At 40.1% G+C, this 25,180-nt stretch overlaps 1 protein-coding gene across 2 annotated transcripts in view; it reads right to left on the bottom strand.

Annotated features, from left to right (window-relative positions):
- Positions 1 to 3,701: 3,701 nt before the first annotated feature.
- The window catches only part of HACL1 (2-hydroxyacyl-CoA lyase 1), a 41,937-nt gene continuing 20,458 nt past the window's right edge, over positions 3,702 to 25,180 (bottom strand). For both annotated transcript variants that reach the window (XM_053263344.1, XM_053263345.1), the window contains 8 exons: positions 22,561 to 22,666; positions 21,592 to 21,675; positions 19,358 to 19,459; positions 18,697 to 18,851; positions 14,988 to 15,146; positions 14,733 to 14,840; positions 9,154 to 9,340; positions 3,702 to 4,764 (listed from right to left, as the gene is read on the bottom strand). In XM_053263344.1, coding sequence (XP_053119319.1) covers positions 4,732 to 4,764; positions 9,154 to 9,340; positions 14,733 to 14,840; positions 14,988 to 15,146; positions 18,697 to 18,851; positions 19,358 to 19,459; positions 21,592 to 21,675; positions 22,561 to 22,666 — 934 coding nt within the window. In that variant the 3' untranslated portion in view covers positions 3,702 to 4,731. The remainder of the gene's footprint in view (positions 4,765 to 9,153; positions 9,341 to 14,732; positions 14,841 to 14,987; positions 15,147 to 18,696; positions 18,852 to 19,357; positions 19,460 to 21,591; positions 21,676 to 22,560; positions 22,667 to 25,180) is intronic.

The raw sequence follows: 25,180 nt of genomic DNA, 5'->3' as shown, positions 1-25,180 counted from the left end.
TAAAATTTTTTTTTCCCTTACCAAGGACTTTTAGATTTTGAATTCTAAAGCTCTCCGTAGCTCCCTTTTGGCCATGACAGACTTTAGAGGACACTAAGGGGGGTGGGAGTTGATGATTTGCACCACTTTCTTATATTACTTTCTTGTAGTGACTATGTGCTATCATTATGTTGAAAACCTTGCTATCTCCTGTGCTGTAAGGTCATGGACCTCACATGCTTGCTCTCCAGTCATTTTCTTATTTGTTTCACTTACATATTGTGCCAATCATCTCATTGTTTTCAACCAAAGCATTTACCTGAAAGTCTGCACCTATCCCCAAGTTACTGGTCCCTTTGTGATCTAAGACATTAAGCTAGCCCAAGCTTTACCTGCAATTTTATAGACACTTGTATTTAATCAGTGTGATTGTTCATGACTTGTCATTGCTATCGCTTTCCACAAACTGATAATCCATTAATCACCAGAAGCACCTGGTTCCACAATGCAAGACTGTTATTTATACTTTATTTGGGGTAAAGATGGGTTAAAACAATGTTGCTTGCTATAAGTTGTATGATCTTTATATGTCCACTTTGCTGTTATGTGTAAAAAATTTTATCTATATCAAATCATGCCAGATATGGGTGGTTAAGGATATGTGTGTGATGTATAGAATTATACTAATTATGTTTGTAGCTCTAGACGGTTGTATGCAAAGTATCTAGTTTTATTGCCATATGTACAGCCCATTAGCACATAACATTTCTGTAAAAACTATGCTTAATGCATCATTTCCAAACAGTTAGAACTTTCAACTAACTAATATGGAGAGCCTATTGATTTATGGGCAAAGAAGATAATTCTAATTATAGTATGTATTTTCCTTTTATTGTTAATCACATGTTGCTGCTTACAATGCATTCTATCTTTAATCCAAATGTTTATGAGAACCTTTCAACCTTGCCATAATGTAAGACCCATACATATAGCTGTACCTTTACAAACCTTAATTAAGGCATCCTGGAGATTCAGGATGATGCAGTGTTTAAGGGGGAAATTGATGCGTTTTAGAAAACCAAAGTAACTCCATTTTACTTAGAATACCGTCTTCAAGAGGAGCACTTATTCCTCCGGAAGAAGGAGGCTGAAGAGATGTGAAGACACATCTCTACAGCAAGGCTTTTTAGTTGAAGTTTTGATGGGTTTAGTTTATGTTTTAGTTGAATTTTATTGTTTTAATTTTAGATGTTATATATGTTTTAAATATTTAAATCTTGTGGGTTGTTTTGTTATTGCAAACCACCTAGAGACTTCGGTAGTGGGAGGTATATAAATATGTTAAATACATAAATTTACGATATAACCCATTGGCTGTATTTCCCCCCAATGTGTTCTTGCAATTTTCACAGGGAGCTACTGTCCACCTTACTATGATGTGCACTATGATATATTTAATATATACCATAACACTAGATTGACTTGTTGAGAGAGAGAAGGTGGGCTTTTTTTGAAAGTCTACCCATTTTTCTCCTTAGGAATACCCCTTACATAGACAAGGCAAACAAATAAGCTGGACCCAATTATACATGTGACAAAAGCCTGATTGCTGATAAAAAGCCACTGTTGCCTCCAGTTTCTATTATACAGAATGAATCATATTAGTGCGAGTAAATAAATAAAAAGACTCCAGACACTGTTTCAAGTGGGCTTGTGATCTCCAGTAGAAGTCTATTTAACCACTAGGATAGAGCTATAAACAATATAGTGGAAATGCAGATAAAGGGAATAGTGCAGATTAGATAAAGCACAAACATGTCCAAGAGGATGACAGCATGTGTAAGAAGAGCTTGTTCCTGCTGGAAAAATACTGTTTTAAAACTGAAGTTCTTACAGCTTCTCTACTCATTGCCCAGATGATGTCCTTGGCCACTGTGCGATTTTGCAACACCATCTAATAATACTACAAATCTGCTGCCAATGTGATGAAAATTTGAGGTTTTTGAGCCTCAAAACTGTGAATTTCATCACAGATTGGCAGCAAATGGCAAGCAGATGGCATTGTGAAATGGTGCCATGGCCAAGAACAGCACCTGGATGACTAGTAGAAAAACTCATATTTCTGCAGGGAGCATGTTCCATAGCAAGGACTAGCATACAGAAGGTTCCAAGTTCCCTCCGTGGCATCTCCAAGAGATGGGTTTGGACATCACTAAGCCTCACATCACTTAAACATTACTTAGAGCTTCAGTTAGTCAGGCTCCAGGCAACATCTCTGAACCTTGAGAGCATGTGATTTCCCCACTCTCCTTCCTGAAAGAGCATTCACATGCCATCTAGGTTAAAATAAACCAAGACTGGTCATAGTGATGTCCGAACTCACTGAACCCGTTATTCTAGCTTACTAACTAGTACTATGCACAATAGAAAATTCTGGATGGGGTCTGATCCAGAACCTTTGGGCCCTTCAGAATTCTGATATCGGATTTGAAATTTGATATTTTTAATCAGTGAAAATCCTCATAGAAGTTTATGAGGAAAGCTTTTAAAAAATCACCGGGGGACAGGTGGGAACAACTAGAAATGGAACTCTGAAAGTTGGCACACAACTTTCAGAGGTAAGGATAGCTGGATTCTGTGTATTTAATTACAAGTGAACCCAACCATCTGTTTTTAATTTTTAAAAATAGTCTAGAAATTGTACTCACAGAAGAAAAGTGATGTAACATACAAGAATCTTAGTGGAAGTGATTTGAGAATCTACCACTTTATTGTTTAAATTGTAAGTAAAATAACTTTTTTAAAAAAGGTAAGAAATAAATGGGCGGGCGGGCGGGCAGGCAGATGGATTCCCCCCAGCTGCCGGGGGGGCAAGGGAAGTGTGGATTCATGTCACCATTTGGAACTCTGGAATGCTCCAGAATTCCCCTGAACAATATAGGATAATTCCTGTGTCATCTCCAATACCCTCCGGAATGGCCCATATTGAGCTATTTCTGGAATTCTGAAATTGCAGAAATCTGTACCCAAATTTTGAAGTTGCAGATCTTGGCTTATTTGAACTAGGCTCAAATAAACCAAGATCAGTGGGTTTGGATGCCACAACTGATCTTGGTTTATTTCAAATGAGATGGGAAGGGGATGCAAGGGGGAAATGTGCACTCGTGAGGCTTGTCATGTGAAACCCAGCTGTAACCAAGGTTCTGTGAGATATCTGAACCAGCTTACTGAGTCAGACTGTTTGTTCATCCTACTCAGTATTATCTACACTGACTGGCTGCAGTGATCCAGGGTTTCAGATGAGGGTCTTTCCCAGCCCTACCTAGAGATGCTAGGGATTGAACCCAGGACCTTCTGCATGCAAAACATGTGCTCCATCATGAAGCAACAGACCCTGAATATCATTGTTAGGATATCAACAATGAGAGATATTTGGTGCTTTGCTTGTGAACTTCCCAGAAGCATCTGGATGGCCATTGTTGATGAAAATAAGGTGTTTGGTATGATCCAACAGGGCTTTTATGCTCTAAGCCCAATGGAAATGTTTAGCATTTCTCAGATGTGCAAGAGCTTAATTGTGCACTGTTTATACCATCTCATGAGAACTTATTAAAAGCCAAGAAAAGACACTGATTTTCTTGCAAGCCTATAAAGAAGGTCATAATAAATGAACTAAACACATCCCCTATTAAAATGTTTTGTGAAATAAAAAGCACAGCAAATTCCATGGTTTAAAATTTATTTGGTATGCCAACATATTTTGCTCCATCATTTTATCATCCTAATGTTCAAAATGTGTAAAATTGTCTGCATTTTCATTACTAGTTGACATGATGCTAATATTCCTATCCAAAATATAATACTTAGCATTTTGATTAAAAAGACAATAACCACCCAGCCTTTATATAATACAGTTATGAAAAAGTGAACCCTGAATGAAGTGTGCCCTCTGGTGATTGTATAATGGTATTAAACAAACTTGTATTTTAAAAAAGATATACACTGCTGATTTTTACAATCTTTCTTCTAAACTTATGAGGGACATATAAGGAAACATTATAGTATTATGATTTTAAAAGAACACTGGAAAACAAGAAGTGACAGAGAAGGAGTTAATACACAAGGCAAAAATATCCACTAGTACACATTAGTACAGAATTAGTACACATCCCTATTGATTACAATTGTTGAGAAAGATAAGAAAGAAAGCTTCACTCTTTCCCTTTGCTCCTCCCCACTGAAGTCAGTGGGACTCAAATGTGTTTACCAAGGGCACAATCCAGCCAATGTTAAACAAAGCCTACAAGTAAAATGTTAAAGCCAACAAAGCTTCTGAATACATATGGTTTAGCAATTTGTCATTTTGTAGTTGTAAAGTATGGAGAGGGTGATTTTTTTCCATTTTATCATTTCATATCATACAAGACAAATGAGATACAAAACCAAGAGACACACGTTTGATTTATTTAAATTGTGAGCTTACATTATCTATGGGTTCTATTTTCCATCTCACTAAAAAATACCATTATAGTGCTGCACTGCATTCCCACAGTGGGAAAATACATTTAGTTCACAATATGAGGGGCAAATTGTATACTCCATTAATAATACTTATTTATATTTAATATTTTCATCTGTTGAAAATTACTTGACACATGGACTCTTTCTAGAGTGCTTGGAATCCTGAAAGTCCAATAAGTCTGGTTTACACAGGCATTTTGCTCAGGATCTCAGTCGTCCTTTCATCTTCTGCTACATGTTAGACCGGGTCAGCCAGTGAAAATCCTGAAAATACAGAGACAAAAACCAAAAACCAAACCAGAAATATGTAAATAAGAGATTGTGCATGCACGGAGATGCAAGCTTTTTATGGGAAATACAAATACATTGGCCCACATCCAGACTAACAAAATGCTCATGGTATTAATACTTCATATGCTATAGAAGAGAGACAATTTTCATCAGTCTCCCCTTCCCTCTGTAATTGTCTCTGACTTCCAAAAATATGTCCTCGAGGACTGTGTGACCCTCAGAGACATATTTTTGAGAGTCACAGTCAAACTGCAGAGGGAAAGGGAGTTCAACAAAAATTGCCCCTCCTCTTTTGTGTACATGCAGTGTTGCTGCATGAGTACTTTGTTAACCTAGATGTTGGCCACTACTTTTCTTGCAATATGGAAAACAAATGCAAAGTTGATAAAGGCAACACTTCTTAAATCAACTTAGCAGAATAAATAGACAGACAGAGATATTTAAAGTATTAATAATGTAATATATTTAAAGTATTAATAACATAATGTATTTAAAGTATTAATAATGTGACCAAATTGTACCAGATGCAGCTCCTGAGAAGTGAAGAGAAAACAAAAGAAGCTCTAGTGTGAGTCTGCTAAGTGCACAATAGGGACTGTTTCCCACTTTCTCCTTTCCCCATCACTTGCAGAGGAAGTGTGAGTGAAGGAGAATTAATGGCAAAAGCAATGTCATCTGCTCAATACTTTATTTGTTTGTTTGTTTTGTACACTGCCCCAAACTTTCATCTGGGTGGTTAACAATAGCATAAAACCAGTTAAAACATATACAAAAAACTTAAAAACAATTTAACAATTTAAAAATAAACCAGAGATTAAAACCCCATTTCCCCCCCAGGAAGCTGAGAAAGCTTGGGCGAAAAGATGGGTTTTCAGATGTTTTTTGAAAACTGCCAGAGATTGAGAGGATTGTATCTTAGCAGGGAGCGAATTCCACAATCTCAGGGCAGCAACCGAGAAGGCCCGTCTCTGTGTAGCCACCAGACAAGTTGGTGGTAACTGGAGACGAACCTCCTCAGATGACCTCAATGGGCGGTGAGGCTCGTAGTGAAAAAGACGCTCTCTTAGATACCCAGGGCCTAAGCTGTTTAGGGCTTTATAAGTTATAACTAGCACTTTGTATTTTGTCTGGAAACCTATTGGCAGCCAGTGTAACTCCATCAGTAAAGGAGTAACATGGTCTCTCCGAGATGACCCAGAGACCAACCTGGCTGCCGCATTCTGAACCAACAGAAGTTTCTGGACTACGTACAAAGGCAGCCCCACATAAAGCGCATTACAGAAGTCAAGTCTGGAGGTTACCAACAGATGTACCACTGTTTTGAGGTCACTGATTTCGAGAAAAGGGCGCAGCTGGCGTATCAGCCCAAGGAACTGTGGACTTGACTGGTGGAGCAGTCTTGATGGGAGAATGAAGAACTCTTAGAGGGAATACATGTTTTGTGGCTTTCAGGCACAAAAAGATTTAAGTATCCAGCATTCAGGTTGATTTATTATTTGCATTTTTAGGCTGCTTCCAAGTAGTGTAAAACAGAAGCAAGTGGGGGTGGGGGCTAGAAACAATTAAAACTTCATAAAATAAATAGCATGTAAAACCAGGGGCGTAACGATGGGGGGGCAGGGGGGCACGTGCCCCAGGCGCCACTTGGCAGGGGGCGCCAAAAAGTGCCCCCACTAATCCCCTGCCTTTGGCAAAAAAGAATTTTTTGGTGATTTTTTTTCTCATTACGGAGTTCTCCGGCGGGCGGGAGCTCCCATTGGCTGCCGGAGAACACATGCCGACCATGCTGGTTGTCTCAGTTCCTCCCTCCCTGCTTGCTGCACGCAAGAGGAGGAGCGGAGTAGCTTGGTTTAGTTGAGAGAGCAGCTGCTGCTGGGGACGTTCTCTGACTCTGCCTGCCTGCCGTTTGCCCACCACACTGCCCTCTGGCTGCATTTTATTCTTCTGTTCTGCTTCTGCATTAACAAAGTAAGTTTCATTGCTCAAATCTCTCTCCCCCCCCCCCCCGTGTGTGTTGTGTGTGAGAGAATGTCCCTACTCCCTTGCATAACGTTCTCCTTTTAGCTCTTCTGTGCTTTGCATAGAATGTCCCTACTCCCTTGCATAATGTTCTCCTTTTAGCTCTTCTGTGCTTTGCAGAGCAGGCTCTCCCTCCCCAAACCGAGGGTAGTTGCCTGCAAGTGGAGCCAGTGGCGCTCTCCTGGCTTGCATTGTGTGAGTTCCTGGCTTGCATTGTGTGAGTTTCTGGCTTGCAATGAGTTTCTGGCTTGCATTGTGTGAGTCCCGGTGGGATTGCAAAAGGAAACTCACGCAATGCAAGCCAGGAGAGCGACTTGTGGCTCCACTTGCATTGCCCGAGTTTCCTTTTGCAATCCCACCTCTCAAAAGGAAACTCAAGCAATGCAAGTGGAGCCACAAGTCACTCTCCTGGCTTGCATGCATGAGTTTCCTTTTGCAGATGTGGGATTGCAAAAGGAAACTAGTAGTACTAATACACGAGATCTTTGCAGCTCTGCTAATAATTGCAACTTCTGGATCATCCCTTAGCATGGGGGGGTGGGGTGGCAAATTTAATTTGGAACTCATTAATATAATTTTTGAATAATGTTCAGTCTGTCTGGATTAATACTAGGTTTATTCTTTATAGCAGATTTTTATTAGCAACATACAGTCTACAACATTTTCAGCCTTGTTCATTTGTGCCTTGTGCATATTGTAGATATTCTGTCTCCAAAACATAAGTACAGCATCTATATTTTTGAAGGGGGGGAAATCCCATTTAATACAGTGTGAACAAATTGGTCCAAAAAGTAGCAATGGGAAGTTTTTCTTTCTGCCCCTGTAGCTTTAATAAGATAGAGTGCACAAATATCACTTGATTAACAGCTGCGATATTAATTCCCCTTTTTGGTTGCTTGACTCACAGTAAGAATCATGTCAAGGCAGTGGAGAACCAATTAAATTGATTTTAATCTTTGTTAGGGAAGATAACATGCCTTTTTCTCTCCTTGTTTAAATAATTAAAGTTTCAGTAGGTATTATTTCTGGCTTTAAAGAAATTGGTATCTTAATGTAATGGAATCCTTCTAATTACATACTTAATAGTTTTTAAAAAGTTAATCACGGTTTTTCATTCAATGTGTATTTTGTTTTACATATTAAACATATATTTTCCTTTGAGAGAGTTTTAAAAATAAGAGGAAATTGGGAAGGCTTTTTTAAAACAAAGAAAAATCTCACCCCTACTTATTCATGATCTTTTTGATTTGCCTGTGTTTTTATTTCAAGCAAGTCAGATGTAATTGCAAATAACATGCAGAAGATCCCAGGTTCAATCCCTACCTCCAGGTAGGGCTGGGAGAAACTCCTGCCTGAAACCTTGGAGAGCTGCTGCCAGTCAGTGTGGGCAATAGTGAGCTAGGTGGACCAATATCTGACTCTGTAGACAGCTTCCTACGTAATCAAACCATAACTTGCCCTTACGTTCAATCCAATTGGATGCATTCACATTCACAGCTTACATCCAATAAACTGCTGAGTAAGCCCTCCAAACTAGGATCACACAGTGTGGTTTGCAATTCTGGTATATGAAGGGCCCAAACCTCAGTTTTGCTGTTCAGGTGCATAGGCAAACGGTGATTTAATTAAACCAGGAGGTTATTTATTAAGACTGTGTATGAGAGGGAAGCAGAAAGAGGAGGAGATCATGGCTCAAATAATGGTGGCTGAATGTGCCCATTGAGTTTCCCAACCAACGTAAAGTGTGCTACAAATAGACATTATTATAGAATTAATAAACATAGAATATCTATGATAGACTAGAATATATGTCTATTATAATTTAAGTCTCTATTATAATATAAGCATAAATCTTGAATAGACTAGAATATCTATGATGGAAAAGACTAGAATACCTGTCTTGTCTTTTCCATTTTGGGACACAAAACCTATTACTATGTTTAAAAGCATTTATTTTCTGGCCATGAGGACTGCAAACTTAGGCTGTTGGTATGCAAGACATTTCTTTAAAATATATATTTCTAAAGAGCCTTGTAGCCTCATGTTTCCTTTTTCCTGTCCCAGTATACTTGCACGGATGCAGCCCACAACCCACATTTGACTATGGCTGTGACACATTTCCATATTTCCGGGGGCGGCGGGCGCAATTTCAGTGCTTGCCCCGGGCACCGTTTTCCCTAGTTACGCCTCTGAGTAAAACCAACAACGAACAACCATATAGTAGCAGCTAACACACCACCAAAATCTCCTTGTGGCTTTCGAAACTACGTTTATGGCGATTATAACATAGGAAGCAGCTGGGTACCTGCAATTCAAGTTGGGAGGATAAAAACAGACACTTACTTGCTTCTTCCTGTCTGATTGTGGATCAATCATGACATTAATGAGGGCAGGTACATGCTTCTCGGCCAAGCTTGCTCTCAAAGCAGCTTGCAGTTCTTCTGGTGTTTGTACAAAGTACCCTTTACCACCAAAAGCTGACATAACCTGCTCATAGTGAGCATTTGGCAACAGAGACACTGGTGGGACGCTGGAACAAAGCAAAGAAAAAAAGAAAAAGGTTTGCCAGCTACAGAAGTACCTAGACATCATGAAACAGCACTCTGATGACTTGCTAAGCATTTAATAGTTTTAATAGGTTTTAATGTTGGGTTGTAAATGATTTTAATGTTTTAATCATGTTTAATTTGTATTTTTTGTTGTTGTACACCACCCAGAGATGCAAGGCGCTATATAAGTGTTAAATAAATAAAATAAAATTGTGCCCAGTGAAAGGAAACTACCCTTTTCCAGAGCTCCTGAGGGAAGATAGACCAGGCCCCATTTAATTACTAGCTCCAAGAGCAAAAGATTGTTTCAGCTCAGATTTTAGCCAAGAATAGGAAATCCCAGACGTTGTGGAGAAAGCTAAAAAGAAGTTAAAGGACTATTTTGAATTGAATTTAAACCAAGGAATGGACAATAAAATTGTCTGGGATGCAAGTAAAGCAGTAATGAGAGGTTTTTTCATACAGCAAAACTCATACTTTAAAAAACAAAGAGGATTGAAAAAAGAGATATTATTGATGCAGATCTCCAAAAAGGAAAGGGAACTATTATGGGCTAAAGATAAGAAGACGGTCACTCAAGCTATCAAAATGCTACAACAATAACTTTCTATGTTAATAGCAAATGAACTTGAACGGAATTTGAAATATGTTAAGCAAAGGACATTCGAGTTCGCAAACAAACCAGGCAAGTTGTTAGCTTGGAAAATTAGATTTGAGAAGAAGAAAAATTATATATCCAAAATACTTACAAAAAATGGGCTCGCTTATGATGGAAAGGAAATAAGAGTGGAATTTTTTAAATATTATTCAGAATTATATAAAGGCAAAATAGTTGAAGATAAAAAAATTGAGCAGTTTCTCAGGACCAAAAATATTCCAAAACTTACTAAGGAACAAATAGAAATTATGAATGCTCCAATAACAATTATGAAAGTAACAGAAGCAATAAATCAAGCTAGGCCCAACAAGACCCCAGGGCCTGATGGACTGTCAGCTTTTTACTATATATAAGTCATTTAAAGATCAAATTTTACAACCTCTTCAATGGACTATGAATGATATTTTACAAAAAGGGATTATGCCGGATTCGTGGAAGTATGCAAATATTGCAGTAATCCCAAAACCAGATCAAGACCCAACGTCAGTTAAAAACTATAGACCAATTTCACTTTTAAATAATGATTACAAACTTTTTGCTGCCATTTTGGCAAGAAGAATGAAGGTTATATTAAGGCATTTTATTCATGAAGATCAAGCTGGATTTTTGCCAAAGAGACAACTGAGAGACAATGTCAGAACAGTCTTGAATGTATTGGAGTACTATGAAAAACATAATGATAAACAGATGGCGATGATTTTTTTGGATGCAGAGAAAGCTTTTGACAATATTTCGTGGCAATTTATGTGGAGATTACTAGAGGTAATGACTGCTGGCAACAATTTTATTAGGGCAATTAAGACAATTTATTCGGAGTAATATGCTAAGATTATTGTAAATGGGGAACTATCAGACAACTGTGTAATACAAAAAGGGACTAGACAAGGATGTCCACTTTCCCCATTGCTTTTCATACTGGTTCTAGAAGCGCTTTGTAGAACTATCAGAGAAGATGATAAATTACATGGTCCCAAAATCGGGAAAAAAGATTACAAGTTGAGAGTCTTTGCAGATGATGTTGTGCTGTTTTTAGAGAATCCAATGGACAAGATTGAAAGACTCTTGGATAAAATACAACAATTTGGACAGCTGGCTGGATTTTATATAAATAAGACCAAGACCAAGGTCTTGACTAAAAATATGGATCAGAAAACCAAGGACAGATTCTCTGAAATAAGTGAGTTGAAAGTGGAGAAGAAAGTTAAATACCTGGGGGTCTGGTTATCAAATAACAATTCCTTGTTTTTCACAAACAACTATGTTAAAATATGGAATTCAGTGAAAATTGATCTACATAGATGGTCTAAAATGAATTTGTCTTTAATGGGAAGAATTTCAGTGGTGAAAATGAATGTCTTGCCTAAAATGTTATTTCTCTTTCAGACTATTCCCATAATTAACACTTTAACTTGTTTTAAGCAATGGCAGAAGGACATAACTAAGTTTGTTTGGCAGGGGAAAAGACCAAGAATTAATTTTAAGAATTTAACAGATCCAAAGGAAAGAGGTGGTCTTACCTTGCCAGACTTAAGGTTATACTTTGATGCTGTTTGTTTGACATGGCTAAAAGAATGGATAACATTAAGAACCCCTAGAATTCTTGATTTGGAAGGATTTGACAGAAGGTTTGGATGGCATGCGTATCTGTGGTATGAAAAAAGTAAAATACATAAAGACTTTTTGAACCACTATGTGAGAAGGCGTTTAATGAGGGTGTGGTTAAAATATAAAAATTGGTTGGAACCTAAAACTCCATTATGGATATCTCCGATTGAAGCCTTATCACATAAAGAAGTAAATATGCAAATGTGTTGGGGTACCTATAGGGATTTGTTACATTTTCAGGAAAAGGATTGTAAGTTAAAAAGTTTAACTGAAATACAAAATTTGGTCAGAGATTGGTTTCAGTATCATCAGTTAAATGAGATATATAAGAAAGACTTTAAAGTTGGATTTGAGGATCAGATTTCAAATTTTGAGAAGGAATTATGTTAAAATGATGAAAAATTAGTTTCTAAAATGTATAAACTGTTGCTTCTGGAGGAGACAAGAGAGGAAGTGGTTAAAACAACTATGATAAAGTGGGCTCAAGATGTGGAGCGTAATATAGAAATGGCAGCCTGGGAAAAGTTATGGAAAAATGATTTAAAATTCACTGCATGTTATGCTATAAAAGAAAACTATTATAAAATGATGTATAGATGGTACTTGACACCAAAAAAATTGGCATTAATGTACAAAAATGTTTCAAACAAATGTTGGAAGTGTGGACATTCTGAAGGCACTTTTTTTTCATATGTGGTGGACCTGTGGGAAGGCCAAGGCCTATTGGGATAGGATATATAATATATAAGAAAATATTTAAAATGACATTTCCTAAGAAGCCAGAATCCTTCCTGCTGGGAATAACACAAGGAGTAATCTCTACAAATAACTTAACATTCTTCATGTATGCTTCCACGGCGGCCAGAATAATATATGCACAGAAATTGAAGAGTAATGAATTGCCTTCAAAAGAAGATTGGCTGATAAAAATTTTGGAATATGCAGAGATGGCAAAACTTACAAAACTGATAAGAGACCAAAACTTAGAATGTTTTAAAGAAGATTGGAAACCATTTTTGTTGTATCTAAAAAATTATTTTCCTACTATGGATCTTACAGCAGGATTTGGAGTTTGTTTGTTTTTTAAAAATGCAGGTTGGGTAGATTAACTGTGTTTGTAAGGGTCTAAATTTATGTTTTGAATTATTACTATAGCAAGGGTAAATTTTATAGCTGATGTTTCACGAAGAGAGGTGTGCGGGAAGTCCAGTTTCGTTTATTCTGTTTGTTACGAATGATAATAATATTATTGTTAAAATCAATAAAAATTGAATTTGGGAAAAAAAAAGAATAGGAAATCCCATTTGTGGAGCAATAGAACCTTTGACTTCTTCCATTCAGTTTCAAACTACTTTGGATGGCTTCTACAAAGCTCTGAAGCACATTTACCTGAAAAGTTCTTAAATGGACTACTAAGACAGATGAATTCTGGGTCTTTACAATTAAAAGCATGAAAACCTCCTCCTCTCTGGACAATAGCCTGTGTAATTAATGAAGAAGCTCTTTTGTGGGGTGGGCTGGTGGGGGGAAACTCCTAGTTCTCCAGTTACTTACTTGTGTGTGCACATAAAGTGAATCTCCTCCTTTTCCTTCTTTGACAAAATCTGTCAGCTTCTTCCTTGTCTTACCAGCAGAGATCACACATAGCACAGAAACAGTAACTTTTCACCATTGGGATCACTGCTGCTAGTGATCCTGTCCCACAGACCAAGAATGCTGTTTTCTAAGAATGCAGAGCACATGTGTCCTGCACTCATATTCCACTCCTTCCTCCCCTCCCCGGCTGACATAAAGAGAGCCATACAATTTTTTTCAACAAGATAACCTCAAAAAACATGATTCACCTTTTACAACTACTACAATATTATAGACCTTTTTCAACAAACGTGATCAAAGTGGTTTACAAACAATAAATAAGATGGTCCCCTGTCCCCGAAGGGTTCACAATCTAAAAGGAAATGTAAGGTAGACACCAGCAATAGCCACTGGAGAGATACTGTGCTGGGGCTGGCTAAGAACAGTTGCCTTCTCCTGCTAAATATAAGCAAGTCACCACTGTAAAATATGCCTCTTTGCTCCATTAAGAACACTCCTGCTGGAGAGATAAAAAAAGTCTATCTATCAGACCCAAGTCTATTTCAGCACCCTGTTTCACACAGTTGCCCACTAGATGCATCCAGAAGATGAGGACATCCTTTCCTCATCCCTTCTCCTGGAAGTTTTTCACACGCAGCTTTTAGTTCACATCTCCTCTGGAATGGAGGGGGTGAATTTACTTATTGGCCAAATTTACCTTGAAGTCCCTGCAAGCTATCAAGGAGCACTTCACACACGGTTACCCCTGCTAACTGGGCAAAGAGGCACCTTTTAACGTGGTGATTCTCTTTATTTAGCAGGGGGAGAGTAACTGGCCCTATCCAGCCCCAGCACAGTACTTCCAGTGACTGCTGCTGGTGTCTATCTTATGTTTCTTTTTAGAATGTGAGCCCTTTGGGGAAAGGGAGCCATCTTATTTATTTATTTATTATTTCTCGGTGTAAACTGCCCTGAGCCATTTTTGGAAGGGTGGTATAGAAATCGAATTAATAATAATAATAATAACAACAACAACAACATTTATTAATTTGGGTTTTTCATCACACGTTAGAGTGTAGCCCGATTTATATCCAGGGTAAAAAAAAAAAATCCACTTCTTGTGTTAGTTTTTTTGGTCAACTGAACTCGCACTAAAGCCTCACAGAAAACCCACGGTAAAGCCTGATGTCTGGGAAAGCCCCTGCTGCTGCCTCCTGCAAATGGTATTTTGAAGCATCCGACCTCTGAACATGGAAGTAGCCTAAAGCCATCAGGATTAGTAGCCACTGATAGATCAGTCCTCCAAGAATTTATTTAAGATCAGAGTGAGTGTGAGCTTGGAATATATCACTGCCTTGCCCTGTACGCTTGTACATATAGCACCACCAGTAAATCATGAGAATCTATATTAGCTTGCAAATTAATACTATAGTTTGGCATTCATCACTTCAGTTTTCTCATTAGAGTCTGGCTGTAAAGAATACAAGCTAGAAGTATTGTAGATATTAAATAAATTTTAATGTTGTAATACACACCATACAGCAGCTTCTCCAAGTGTCAACACTTCCTTCCAACTATCTGCATCCAGGCCGCTGTATATACCATTGTTGTTGACGATGATTATAATTATCGGCAGGTCATACCTGCAGCAATTCACAAACAGAATTACATTTTAAGATCCGTTTCATGTTTGAGCGGAAGCATCGGTACTTCTAAAGCTTTCATATGGTAGCTCCACCCGTTCATATGACATTAAGACTTTTTAAAATGGAATCAGCCAAAGGCTTTACCTGCAGATAGTCTCCACCTCCATGCCGGAAAACCCAAAGGCACTATCTCCTTCGATACAGACCACCCGCTGCTTGGGAATGCGGTCCTTCGTAACCATGGCAGCAGCTACTGCAAAACCCAGTCCAACTCCCATTGTCCCAAAGGTACCAGCATCAAGCCTACAAGAAAGGAAGTTAATTTATAGGAGCTCTTCTCACAATCGGTGAGAAGAACTTCTTCCAGGTCTGCGGGGAGAGTGGGCTTAGCGCTCAAAAGGCAGCCCTGGGTGGATAGATTGGCTGCCCACACAACTGCCAGCTCCGTTACGGAGCCGGCAGGGGCTGAGAAGATTGGGGGCAGCACAGCCCCTGGAAGTTAAAGGATGCCCCGCACGAGCATGTGGGGCATCCTGGAGAGACCCCAAAGCCCGGGAGGTTGCTTGCAGCCTCCCAGTCAGGGGTCTATTTGTATGTTGCTGCATGGCGTGGCGACACACAAGTAAAAAAATGAGGTTAACGGAGCGCTCACTCCGTTAACCTCATTTAAAGGGAGGGGGAATTAGGCAGGCTAGCTGCCTGCGAGCCCGGTGGTTCCCACAATCCCTGGAAAGTGGGCTAAGCTCCCTTAGCCCGCTTTTCAAGGATCATGGGAATAGACTCATTGTCTCTTTTTCATTGTGTCTAATATTCTGTTCAACAGTTCTCAGCACACATCAGATAATTTTTCTTATTAAAATGGCAGCAAATATCCTAAGAAATAGGAAACACTACATGTAGTATTCATAGGAACATAGGAAGCTGCCTCATACCAAGCCAGACCATTGGTCCATCTAGCTCAGTATTGTCTGTGGCTCTCCAAGGCTGCAAGCAGGAGTCTCTCTCAATCCTATCTGGAGATGCCAGGGAGGGAACCAGGGACCTTCTGCATGCAAGTCTGCAGATGCTCTTCCAAGGAGCTATGGCCCCAAAGGGAATATCTTATAGCATTCACATGTAGTCACCCATCCAAATGCAAACCAAGGCAGACCCTGCTTGGCAAAGGGGATAATTTGTACTCACTTCCATAAGACCAGTTCTTCTCCCTAAACACAAACAGGATCAATTTAAGTGTAGAGCAGGGGTTCCCAACCTGAGGTCCGGAACTAAAGCTCCCATCATCCCTAGCTACAATTTATTGTGGCTGGGGATGCTGGGAGTTGTTGTTCAGCAGCATCTGGAGCACCACTGGTTGGGAACCACTGGCGTAAAGTTGTGCCGTCGAGTCGGTGTCAACTCCTGCCTACCACAGAGCCATGTGGTTTTCGTTGGTAGGAGGGGTTTACCATTGCCATCTCCTGTGCAGTATGAGATGATGTCTTTCAGCATCTTCCTATACCACTGCTGCCCAATATAGGTGTTTCCCAAAGTCTGGGAAACATACCAGCGGGGATTCGAACCAGCAACTTCTTGTTCCCTAGGCAAGTTACTTCCCCGCTGTGCCATTAGGTGGTTGGTGCAGAGCTATAAAAAACCTTTAATGAAGGGGAACATTAGGCTGAATCAATAGTTAAAACAAACACCTTCTACGTTCAGTCAGTTATAAGATACTAGGCTTGTTCAGATGCAACAACAAACAACAACAACAAAAAACCAAACCTCGATTTCCTGCTACATTAATGCTCCTTCTAAATCTCCTAAATCTGCCTGCTCTCTCCTCCCCTTATCTTCTGGCCCCATAATGAAGTCCTGATGTCAACATCCTGGTTCCTTTAAGCCTTCGCTCCATAGCTTGCCTGAAGCCAGGATCTTTGGTTTAACTCTAACTTCCCAACAAGGATGTGAAGACAATCTGAAACTCTGGTTTCACCTCCTGGTTTGAAAGCCAGAGCTAAACCACAGTTCCCAGCTTTGTACAATCTGTGGAGCTGTGGTTTAAATAAACCAGAATGTTGACAGGCATGAACCAAGAAGATAAGGGGCGGGGTGGGGTGGGGAGAGTGACTGCGTGGCCTTGGGAGAAGCAATGTTCACATAGCAGGGAACCATGGTTTCCTATTACATCTAAACAAATCTATTGTATTGTTAGCTGTTTTCAGAGCTGAATTGCTTTTATTTCAAATCACATGCTAATTATTTGGACTGAACAGAGGCGGTGGTACAAGCACTGTTTGTCCTTTGAGAGTTGTATAGCAAGGAAAGTCAAAGAAGGTAAACAGCTATAGTAATTTCATGGGCTTCTAGAGCTGCTAACAGAAGGTTAATGAAATCTATTCTATAATTAATGCCCTCGAAAGATCAGCTTGAGCACAACTAAACAATGCTGTTATAGATGCAGTCTTCAGAACTTTTGAAATCCTTACAAAGTCATAATTGGCCTCACCCTGAGAAAGGCAAAGGAAATTATACTAAAGTTTTATCATAAACAAAATAGGCCAGAAGCATTTCTGCTGTATACATTCTTAAGCAACTGAGATATCTCCAGTAGCTAAGAGACTAAGTACCTTGTCTACTGATTTTCAGAAGGATGATATCCCACCCCAGAACAAGACTTTTTACCATAGTTCAATGGGACTCACTATACACTGCACAGACCACAGAAATAGAGTTCATTTGATCCACAAACCACAATGCTGAACACTCATGCTATAGGTGGGTCTGCTGACATAACGTGGCCCAAACCTACTCATAATTCAAAACTAGACATTATTGGAATACTAGGGCACACACAAAAATATTCAAAACATGCTTCACCAAATGAATTGCAAGTTTTGAAAGAACAGTGAATAGTGTATATACCCACACAAATGTGAACTGAGTGAAGACTACTTTTCAATTCCAAATAAGTCACACCTGTTATGTCTGTTAAAAATACACAGGGCCTCTCTCAGAATTGCTCACCCCACTCCAAGAGAGAAGATTTCTGCGACTAAAAATGTCAGGCTGGCCAAATCTACAGACAAAATACAGAGAATGTGTACACAGAATGTGTGCACACACACACACACCCCACTTAATTGTTTTTCATTTTTGCCCATAGTTCTTTCCACCTCTCTGTATTACCTAATTGTTTTAAAATTACAAGTGTCTTTGCTTGCACCCTTGTTTTAAAGAAAATGCTTTGGAGTTTTACTAACCTTTTTGCTCCTCACAAAGGAGTTACGATCTCTCCCAAAGATAACAAATATTTATATATTGCTTTTCAACAAAAGTTTCCAAAGTGGTTTACAGAGAGAGAGAGAGAGAGAGAGAGAGAGAGAGAGAGAGAGAGAGAGAGAGAGAGAGAGATTGAAATAAAGATGGAATGCTGTTCCCAAAGGGCTCACAATTTAAAAAGAAACAGAAGATAAACACCAGCAACAGTCACTGGAGGGGTACTGTGCTGGGGGTGGATTGGTCCAGCTTCAAATCAGTTATTGACATAAAAACCCAAGTGAAATACATAGGATTCAAGCCCAACTTTACTTCCATTCATGCCTCCTCTTCTCTCTTTATTCCCCTGCACCGCCTCCCCAATTTGCTCAGAGATTAACAAATACTGGGAGACTGGCAAAAATCAGAGTTCCCACAGCTACCTGCTCTACAAGTGCTTTCCATTCACTCAAGAGCTTAAGAATCCAAGCCATCCAGGCATTAGAACAGTTCGTCAACAAGCCCTTACACTTTTGTCAATGGCACCTAAATATAAAGATTCTTCGAGGCCCATGGCAGCCAATAGATAACACACCAGAAGCAGAAAAAGACCAATAATTACCTGTGGCGGGGATGGAAGTTTGGAAGCATAGTGCGCCCAATGTCCATTGTGTTGGCTCCCTCACTAACCAGAATGCAGTCCTTTGGCAAAAGTTCTCTGACATGGTGGAATACCATATAGTAATTCATTGGCAGGTGCTTTTGTAGTGAGAGTGCCTTAATGTAAAACAAATAAAGGATCTCATTAAGAGCTGCTGTTCCAACTAGCCCTGTAGACAGAAGCACTGGGGAAATATTGAACTGAGAACAAAACAGGCACGAGGCACGGAATGGCCAACATCCTAACGCTGTGCTTATACAAGGACATTGCACTAGGGCAAGACTGTTGTGCCAAGTCTGAAGTTTGTGTTTCAGACCAGTTTTTTCCCCTAGAACAAACATGTTTGCACTTGTGTGCAACAAGATGCACAGCCTGTGGCACACAAGAGCACAACAGCTCAAGAGCACAAGTCCAAAAATCCCTGTGATTTAGTGCAGCTATGCTACTCATGCAACTTTGCTAGTTGCATAAGCACAGTGTTAGGAGGATGCCAGAGAGAGCAAGAGTGAGCGCACTCTCATTGCTATGTATACTAATTGTGTACTACACACTCATTGCTATGTATACTAATTTTATAAAAGAATCAAAATCTACATAGCTTGATCCGTATTACTGCTAGTACCTTGGATGTCTCCTCATTGCTTTTCATTTTTGCTAGTAGTTCTTTCCACCATTCTGTATTAGAGGGATATTTCCAAAGCTTTTTGCCCAGTTGATCTAAAAGCTAAGAATACAGAAATATCTTTTACTATATACTTAATGAACCTTTCCCCCCTTGAACTGCTGTCAATATGCACATTTGTTAGAACATGCAAGTATACTATAACTCAATGAAGTGTGGCTTTAGAGAAGCCTCAGCATACACACATTTGAACGGAATGAAATCATCTGAGGATTTAGAGTTGGATGTCGTCAGAAACTGGCAATACCCAGCTCTAAACCTTATTTACACCTGATTCAGGAGAGGCAGGAAAGAGGCTAAACTGGTGTTTGGGTTCAGTAGTAGACTGAAAAAGGACCAACAAACAAGCTCAGTCTTGAGAAGGAGGTGCTATTGGTGCATGGTTCTATCTATCCAGGAGATGGTGTCCAGCCCTTATGGATGGAATGACACTGCCCACTAGAGTACACAATTTGCACTCTGGGGGTGCACACAAACCCAGGTGTGTCACTGGATGGTCAGTGGTATCTGTGGTACAGTGTACCTTTCATCAGCTGAAACTGGTGCACCAGCTATGGGACCTCCTGGTGGATACCCATGGCTATCCATGCTAGATTAGATTACTGCAATGCACTGCATGTGGGGCTGCCTCTGAAACCTGGAAACTGCAGTTAGTTAGTCAGTCAGTTAGACAGACAGACAAATAAATACATACATACAGCCGCTAACTTCAGGCAGACACTGGGATCATAGCTTGCTGGTGGTGATCTGTCTGAGCACAGTTCACAGTGCTGCACAACTTTAAAGCCCTGCAGAACTTAGAGCCTAAGTACCTGTCTACCACAAAGCAGCCTGTCTGCACCAAGAGTTGACTAAAAAGATTTGAATGATTGCGGGTGTTAAGGCTGAGCATGTTAATGATTTGTCTGAGGGTTCTATACTCTGAATATACTGTGTGCTCTGCTATTTTATGTATTTTATGTTCCCTCCATCTCTTTTTTTGCTGGTCAATGACCATAATACGTTTACTACTACTACTACTACTGCTGCTGCCCCCTGCTAACTGAGTAAAGAGACACCTTTTACAGTGATTATCTTATATTTAGCAGGGGGAGAGCAACTGGCCCTATCCAACCCCAGCACAGCATCCCTCCAGTGGCTGTTGCTGGTATCTGCCTTATGTTTCTTTTTAGATTGTGAGCTCTTTGGGGACAGGTGGCCATCTGATTTATGAATTTTTTAAATTTTTCTATGTAAACTGCTTTGAGATCTTCGGTTGAAGAGCAGTATGTAAATATCCGTCGTCATCGTCCTGCCTGTCTGGATATTGAGATTGTCATTGGAGGTGGCTCTCCTCTGGGTGTTCGACTTTCTGAGATGATGGGTGGCAACTTGTGAACAGGCTTTCGCAGTAGTGGCCCCCTGTCTGTGGAATGCTCTACCCAGGGAGACTTGATTAGCACTTAGACACCAGGCAAAGACCTGTTTATTTTCCCAGGCCTTTGAAACCACGATTTATTGTGTTTTTTAGCTGCTGCCCTCTCCCATGCCATTTTATGCTTGGATTGTTTAATTGTTCCTTTTCACTTTGATGCTATATTGTATTTTGAGTTTACATTTCTGAGCCACCCTGATAGAGCTGAACGAGGGATACAAATCCATTAAACAAGCATACCAATATGATGGTCCATGTTTTACCAGTAGACAAAATGGCTTCCAGTCAAGCTAAACTCTGAGTAGTCTGTAAAACTGCAAAACCCAACTAAAAGAAGAATGATCACCACATGAGGATCAGGGCTGGATTAAATTAGACATATTATGAGACAAATTAGGCAACCTATACATTGTACACCACCTTAAGTGGCGCAGCGGAGAAATGCTTGACTAACAAGCAGAAAGTTGCCAGTTCAAATCCCCACTGTTACTATATCAGACAGAAGTGATATAGGATACTGAAAGGCATCATCTCATACTGCACAGGAGGAGGCAATGGTAAACCCCTCCTGTATTCTACCAAAGAAAATCAAAGGGCTCTGTGGGCGCCAGGAGTCGAAATTGACTTGACAGCACACTACTTTATACATTGTACGCAATGCAAATATTTATTTATAGATCTGTCTTGGGGACCTACACCTATGAGCGCATAGGGCCTACAAAGACTTTAAATTCAGCCTTGAAGAGGATTCTTATATTACCTGCTCAGTCACAGCTTTTATGTTACCCAGTAAGGCTGCAGTCGGTCTCACATTATTCCCCAGCTCTTCTGCACAGATGTCTACCTATAATGTAAATAATAATTTTTTAAAAAAGTTTGCTCAGTTATGGCAAACACTAATGTGTGCACATGCACGCACACACACACGCACACACACACACACACACACACACACACACACACACACACACACACACTGTGTGTGGAAATATTTCTTCCTTAAAAATGTGGGGTGTTCATTTCAACAACCCAAAATTCTTGATAGAGGAACAAACTATTGCAGTAGCTCAGAGCAGGGAGTCCCCCAACAGCTTCTTTGTATTCAGTTTCCCCTAAGAAGTTAAAATCTTCCCCTGTACTGTATCCCAAACTGGGTCTACAAGTCTATTGAAATAAGAACTGCCATACTGGGCAAGATAAGCAGTCCTCCTAGTTTTGCAGCCTCTCTGCTGACAACAACTTCAAAGATCCCTTTAGGAGGTTAAAAAGCATTTTGAATTACATTTTTACTCTAGTATTTTCCTCTAGCAAGCTCAGGGTAACACAAATGATCTCCCTAGTTTATTGTCCATTATTCTGATATCTATTGTTGCTCCTTAATCCTTGGCATCCAGTAGTCAAAGGCAAACTTATCCACTTCTGAAATGTTGTGGGTTCTGTGTGCAGTGCCAGTCGGTGTGTGGACAGAGTGTTGGGTTAGAACTGGGAAGTCCTGGGTTTAAATTCTTACTCAGCTATGAGGTTTAGAGGATGACCGGTGGAAGGGCTTCACATGCTTGTTGCAAGGGGAAACCATGTCTGCCATGGGGAGGTCTTTGAAGAAGAGGTGGGATTAAAACCCGTGCAATAGGGAAATTATTTCTGCTTATGAAGTCACAAAACTATCCGTTACTGAAGAGCATGCCACAAATGTGACTGAACTCTAGAAGTGCTCAGATGGAATGAATACCTGGATAATCTTCACATCTGGCTGAAATCTTGGAGGAAGTCCAAAGTGTAGAATCCAGTTCAATCTGGCCCCAAGTAATATTATCACATCAGCATACTGCAGTGCCCTAGTCATTTTTTATTTTAAAAGAAAGAAATCAAGATGTTTTTTAAAACACACATTGCAGCTGAAATCTTGACATTATAACTGAATTTTACTCTAGATGAGTCACTATCCACTCCTATTTTACTTTAGTTCTAGGCTACAATCACTCCCTTCTAGAGCCTTCCTTACAATTTATGCCAGCTTCTTGACCCTATTATCTTACTGGTGATGAAGAAAACAGACTCCATTACTGTTTCTTTCTAATTGCTACATTTGCAGGTTGCACACAATAGTGTGATTGTGGCACAAGGTCAGGTTTTTGCAGTAATAAGGAGATGCAAGTTGCATACTGACTGCGATTGGTTATTAAAACTATGGCGATGTGTTTGGATTGGTGCACTTTTTGGATCCTGTTATTAGCATAACTAATACGACCCCAGCATAGAAACTTTGTATACATTCACAATCGGGTAGGGATGGGCACGGACCGGTCCGGAGGCCATTGTAAAGGCCTCCGGACCGGTCCGGACCTTGGTGGTTCAGTTCGGGGGTAGCTTTAAGAGCGGCGGGAAGGTTTACTTACCCCTCCTGCCGCTTTCCCGCTCTGGCGCCGTAATGTTCAGAGTAATTGGGGCGGCAGGATACCTCCCTGCCGCCCCTTGCCTGCTGCTGCTCTGCAAACTTCCCAGTAGTCCTTTGTGTGCGCGCACAAAGGACTACTGGGAAGTTTGCAGAGCAGCAGCAGGCAAGGGGCGGCAGGGAGGTATCCTGCCGCCCCAATTACTCTGAACATTACGGCGCCAGAGCGGGAAAGCGGCAGGAGGGGTAAGTTATCCCTCCTGCTGCTCTTAAAGCTACCCCCCACCCCAGTGCCGGACCGCAGTGTGGCAGTTCCGTGCACACCCCTACAATCGGGTTGATTGCCCGGCATGTCACAATTAATAAAGCTTTGACTCTAACAGAATAGCGTGGCCTCTGCTTGCTAAAGAACCTCTAAGGAGTTATTTTTCTCCAACACTGGCATAGCACGATTATGACTCCACCACGAGGTCTATCAGAAGTGCCTTCTATCAGCTTTGGCTGATATGCCAGCTGCGTCCGTTTCTTGAGATAAACGATCTCAGAACAGTGGCACATATGCTGGTAACCTCCAGACTGGATTACTGCAATACACTCTATGCGCGGCTTGTGTGTAGTCCGGAAACTATAACTGGTTCAGAATGCGGCAGCCAGGTTGGTCTCTGGGTCATTTCGGAGAGACCATGTTACTCTCGTATTGAAAGATCTACATTGGCTGCCAATAAGTTTCCAGGCCAAATACAAGATGCTGGTTATAACGTATAAAGCCCCAAACGCTTGGGCCCTGGGTGTTTACGAGAAAATCTTCTTTGCCATGAACCCCACCACCCACTGAGATCATCAGGAGAGGTCCATCTGCAGTTGCCACCAGCTTGTCTGGTGGCTACTCGGGGACGGGCCTTTTCTGCTGCTAGCCCAAGGCATTGGAACGCGCTCCCTGATTAAATAAGAGCCTCCCCATCTCTGACAACTTTTAAAAAGTCTTTAAAGACACATCTATTCACCCTAATTATTGTTTTAACAGTTTTAACGTAGTTTTAATATGTTGTTTTAAAATTTAAACTGTTGAAATGTTTTAATTTTTACTGTATCATTAATTTTGTTTTAACTAATGTTTTGAGTTTTCTGTTGTCATTATTTTAACTAATGTTTTAACTTTTTCTGTTTGTTTGCTTTGTTGTAAACCACTCAGAGATGTGAGTTTTGGACGGTATAAAATATGTTAAATAAAATAAAATAAAATAAATCAGTCCACAGCAAGATGTAGAACAACCTGAGGAATCTCCCACCTTACCCACCCCCCACATAACTTCAGTCATTCAAACTTTCCACCAGTGGTGTGGGATCCAGCCACAAGAGTATGGAACAGGCATCTAGTGGTTGCAGTGAAGTAATGACAAGTTCCATAGTTACGCTTTATACAGCAATTAGGGTTGCAAGCATTCTGGTCTTGTCTCATATACAGCAGTCAATGCAAAGCATATGCTTCACTAAAAAAAAAAATCCCAAGAGAATCCAAATTCTACACTACAAACAACTGAATTCTGCCAACTGTATAAATTATTCAATTCCTTTATAAATTGTGTAATTTTGATTTTTCCAGTTCTGGAAAGGGACAAAGAATTATATATGTTGCTGAAGCCCTCCCCCAAATAACTGGAAACATTATCCTTTTGGCTTCTAAGATTTCATCAGGCATTACCCACACACTCTCAAGTATATCTACAGCCATAAGGTTTAGAAACTTGATTTTTATAAAAACAAAAGGGCCTGGTTTTTGTGCTCAATATTGCCTTGCACATTTTCTCTCCCATGGCCCTAACAAGGATCTGAATGATACAGCCCCCAGAGAAACAACCACAATAAGGTAACATATGGCATCATCTCACTGACTTGACAACCATGCCTGAGCATGCCAAATATATTCTGCAATGTGTTCTTTATCTTCATCTTGTAC

The sequence above is a fragment of the Hemicordylus capensis genome, chromosome 6 (genome assembly GCF_027244095.1).
Source record: "Hemicordylus capensis ecotype Gifberg chromosome 6, rHemCap1.1.pri, whole genome shotgun sequence".
Lineage (NCBI taxonomy): Eukaryota > Metazoa > Chordata > Lepidosauria > Squamata > Cordylidae > Hemicordylus > Hemicordylus capensis.
This window is presented reverse-complemented; position numbering and strand designations above follow the sequence as displayed.